We start from the raw sequence: 3,436 nt of genomic DNA, 5'->3' as shown, positions 1-3,436 counted from the left end.
ATATATATATATATATATATATATATATGGATTTATTGAACTGAAAAGGAGGTAAAACTCTTTTTTTTTTTATTTCTTGTATTCAACGGAAAAAAATCTGTTCTTTATTTAATTAATGCATTTAATTTTTTTAAGAGTTGTTTTTGTTTTCCCCCTTTGTTTTTGGAGTATTTTTTTTTATCCTTAAGAAACTTAGCCCCAAGGTAATCTGAATGCGGGTTTGTGGTCACCGCTTATTTAGGGTAACATTTATCTCACGAGTTGTTAAACAGGCCTCTCTCCCGACGAATGACCCAGCACCTGTCCAAGGGTTTTATTCTTCCCTGCAGTATGATGACTTTGGCGCTCTGGATGTCCCGGATTTAACAGCAACACTTCTTCCATTTCAAAAAGAGGGTGTTTACTGGATGGTGCAGCGAGAGCATAACCATGTTGGAGGAATCATGGCGGATCACTTGGGAATGGGAAAAACGGTACAAATGATTGGTTTGTGTCTTTCATCACATCATTTTAACAAGGTTGTTAATGGAACAGTTCATCAAAAAATGCAAACAAAAGCTGCTGGTTATCGTCTGCTCACTGTTATTCGACAGCTACAACGTATAAGTGTTATTGCAAATTGTTCAAGGATAAATCGTCCAGCGATGGAGCTTCAATCTTTAATGAGCAAAATTGACGAAAATGCAAATCCGAAGGATGAGGTAATAGCATTTGTTCGTCAAGAAGTTGATAAGTGGCTTAAGTTTGCCAGTAAATTTCATCCTTTGTATGAAAAACGAGCGACGACATTTTTGGACGACGAGCGAAAAAGATCCTTTGACTTGATTGAATCGGAGGAACTTCGAACTCTTGTTGTTGTTCCTGCAGCACTGATGTTACAATGGAAAAGTGAAATTGAGTCTAAAGTGAAATCATCTCGAGGATTAAGGGTTTTTTTGTATCATGGAGTGAACAAGTTAATTACGAACACTGAGTTGGAGTTGTTTGACTTTGTTGTTACTACCTATGATACCCTAACAAATTCCGCCCAATTTGCACTAACACCCATATTTGATGATAAAAATGTGTCATTCAACAGAAAAGAAGCAGGACCTTTGTTTCATGTGAGATGGAAACGCATTATTCTGGATGAAGCACACATGATTCGTCACGCTAACACACAGCGCTGGCGAGCTGTTAAAGAATTACAGGGATTTCATCGGTGGGTTGTTACAGCGACACCTCTTCACAATACTGTTGAAGATATTCAGAATCTTCTTCATTTTGTTGGCTTACCTCGTCTACCTTTACTTCCAGGCTGTAATCCAGAGGAAGTTCTTAATGACCCTGTTTTGCAGCGGGGCATAGCTCGTTCAATACAACCTGCTTTTTTGCGTCGTGGACCAGTCATGATCCGTAATGGGAAGAAGGAAGTTTTGGTTGATCTTCCTCCCAAAACAGAGATTGTTGTGAAGAAGCGTTTTTCTATTCAAGAATCTAAGCAATACAATAGTATTCTTGCTCGCTCGAGAACTGCATTAGCGTCTTCGGAACGCAGGGAAGGTGCTTTTCATATTTTTGCTATGATGACGCGTTTGCGACAAGCCTGTTGTCACCCATGGATTAGCGAAGGCCGAGCACTATCTGTATCTGTCTGCGGCATTTGTAAAAGCGAGGCGGTGTCAGCGGTAACTACCAAATGTGGTCATTGTTTTTGTCACGAATGTCTTTTTTTCCGTTTTCGTGAGGCTGTTGATGGTGAAAATATGGCTGTAAGATTGCCTTGTCCTACATGTGGGACTACTATTACCAACAGCTCTGTTTTTAGAAACAACACTCTCACCTCTGCAGAACGTATTGCAAACTTTAAAAAGCGCAAGTTGGAGATGAGCACGAAACTACAAATGGTATTGGATTCTATTGATTTGATGAGAAAAGAATATCCCGATGACAAGATGATTATTTTCTCACATTTTACTTCTTTCATGGATGTTATATCAGTGGCTCTTGATGGGTTGAATATTTCACACTTACGGTTGGATGGTACAATGACACTGAGTAATCGCAATGTTGTCATTCGTCGTTTTCAAACAAGTGATGACGTCCGCGTTATTCTTGCTAGCAAAACAGCAACGGGTGTTGGTCTGAATCTTACGGCGGCAAACCATGTATTGGTGGTTGATCCGTGGTGGAACCCTGCTATTGAAGAGCAGGCAGTTCATCGCTGCTACCGTATTGGTCAGAAAAAGCATGTGCATGTTACCCGCATCATTATTGAAGACACCATTGAACAGTACTGTTACGAGATTTGCCAGAGGAAAAAAGAATTTGGTGATGCCATCTTGCGGGCTGCAACCAAGGGAGATTCCGGTGCGTCGATGGCAGCTTCGAAACTCAAAGAACTGCTCTCTCGCCTAAATTATGTTCCCGAGAAGGTCACGACGAAGATTAAGGGAACTGAGTGTGATGTAGTGCAGTGAGAGTCAAAGAAGAAAAAGCCAGATTTTTGTGCTGTTGAGAGAAAAAAAAGTGAATGAAAAAGAATGGAAGCACGAAAAAGTGAATTGCTGCTCTATGAGCCTTGAGGAGTTTATTTATTTATTTATTAATAGATATGGGAGGTTCATGAGTTACTTATGTATTTATTTTGTTTATTATTATTGCATGCTATTTATTTTATTTTATTTATTTATTTATTATTGTTGTCTTAGAACGTTTTAGTGTTTGACTTTCCTTCTGAGAATATATATTTTCGAGGAAACGTACTAGTTAGCGCCCGTCACCCTCTATGAAACACGCATACATACATACATACATACATACATATATATACATACATACATACATATATAAACGTATAAGCATAGTACCAACACCCGCATAGAACCGTTTTGTCTTGCTTTCAATGACATACTCTGGAGTAACACAAGCCTCTTTAGGCCAGTATGTTTCACCGACGCTGCGACCCACAAACCCATGGGCTCAACAAATATTCACCGGCACTTTTAGACCACCAAATCCACTAGCGTACTGTTTGCCTCACGAAAAGGGTGAACAGGCAGTGACTGAGGAAAGTGTTTTTCGTTTCTCATCTTTTTCGAGTGGTCATTGTTCCATGCTCGCGGATCAAACTCAGTCCCACGCCTATTATGGTGAGGACTCCAGCTACACTATGGAAAGAATCATGAGCATGGTTGTAAGTGCAGTGGGACAAGAACGAGACAAATTTGCTGCACTGCAAGAAGGTAATCATGTTTTAGAGCAGGAGTTGAAACAGGTTCAAATGCGTCGAGAGGAGGCACAGCGTACATTGCGTGAGTTTGGGCATCTTTCACTGTCTCTCGCTGCTTTTCATCAAGAACAATTGCAGCTGCTTCAAGAATTACAACAACAATGACGGAGAATACAAGAACTAAGAAGAATGACGAGAGAAACACACACACACACACACACACAA

At 40.0% G+C, this 3,436-nt stretch overlaps 2 protein-coding genes across 2 annotated transcripts, besides 4 other annotated features; both read left to right on the top strand.

Annotated features, from left to right (window-relative positions):
• Positions 1-28: a microsatellite.
• A 184-nt stretch (positions 29-212) lies between these two features.
• On the top strand, positions 213-2,459 carry TraAM80_07921 (putative DNA repair protein; the record flags this gene model as incomplete). Its single annotated transcript, XM_029384688.1, has 1 exon — positions 213-2,459. One exon carries the CDS (start codon positions 213-215, stop codon positions 2,457-2,459), a length of 2,247 nt encoding a protein of 748 aa, XP_029235460.1.
• A 109-nt stretch (positions 2,460-2,568) lies between these two features.
• Positions 2,569-2,680: a microsatellite.
• A 97-nt stretch (positions 2,681-2,777) lies between these two features.
• Positions 2,778-2,827: a microsatellite.
• A 57-nt stretch (positions 2,828-2,884) lies between these two features.
• TraAM80_07920 (uncharacterized protein) lies at positions 2,885-3,376 on the top strand (the record flags this gene model as incomplete). The annotated part of the gene is made up of 1 exon (XM_029384687.1): positions 2,885-3,376. One exon carries the CDS (start codon positions 2,885-2,887, stop codon positions 3,374-3,376), a length of 492 nt encoding a protein of 163 aa, XP_029235459.1.
• A 36-nt stretch (positions 3,377-3,412) lies between these two features.
• Positions 3,413-3,435: a microsatellite.
• Position 3,436: the final 1 nt, after the last annotated feature.

Source organism: Trypanosoma rangeli (assembly GCF_003719475.1).
Source record: "Trypanosoma rangeli strain AM80 chromosome Unknown Tra_15.4_contig_00357, whole genome shotgun sequence".
NCBI lineage: Eukaryota > Euglenozoa > Kinetoplastea > Trypanosomatida > Trypanosomatidae > Trypanosoma > Trypanosoma rangeli.
The sequence above is the reverse complement of the archived record's forward strand: the minus strand, read 5'-3'. Positions and strand labels throughout refer to the sequence as shown.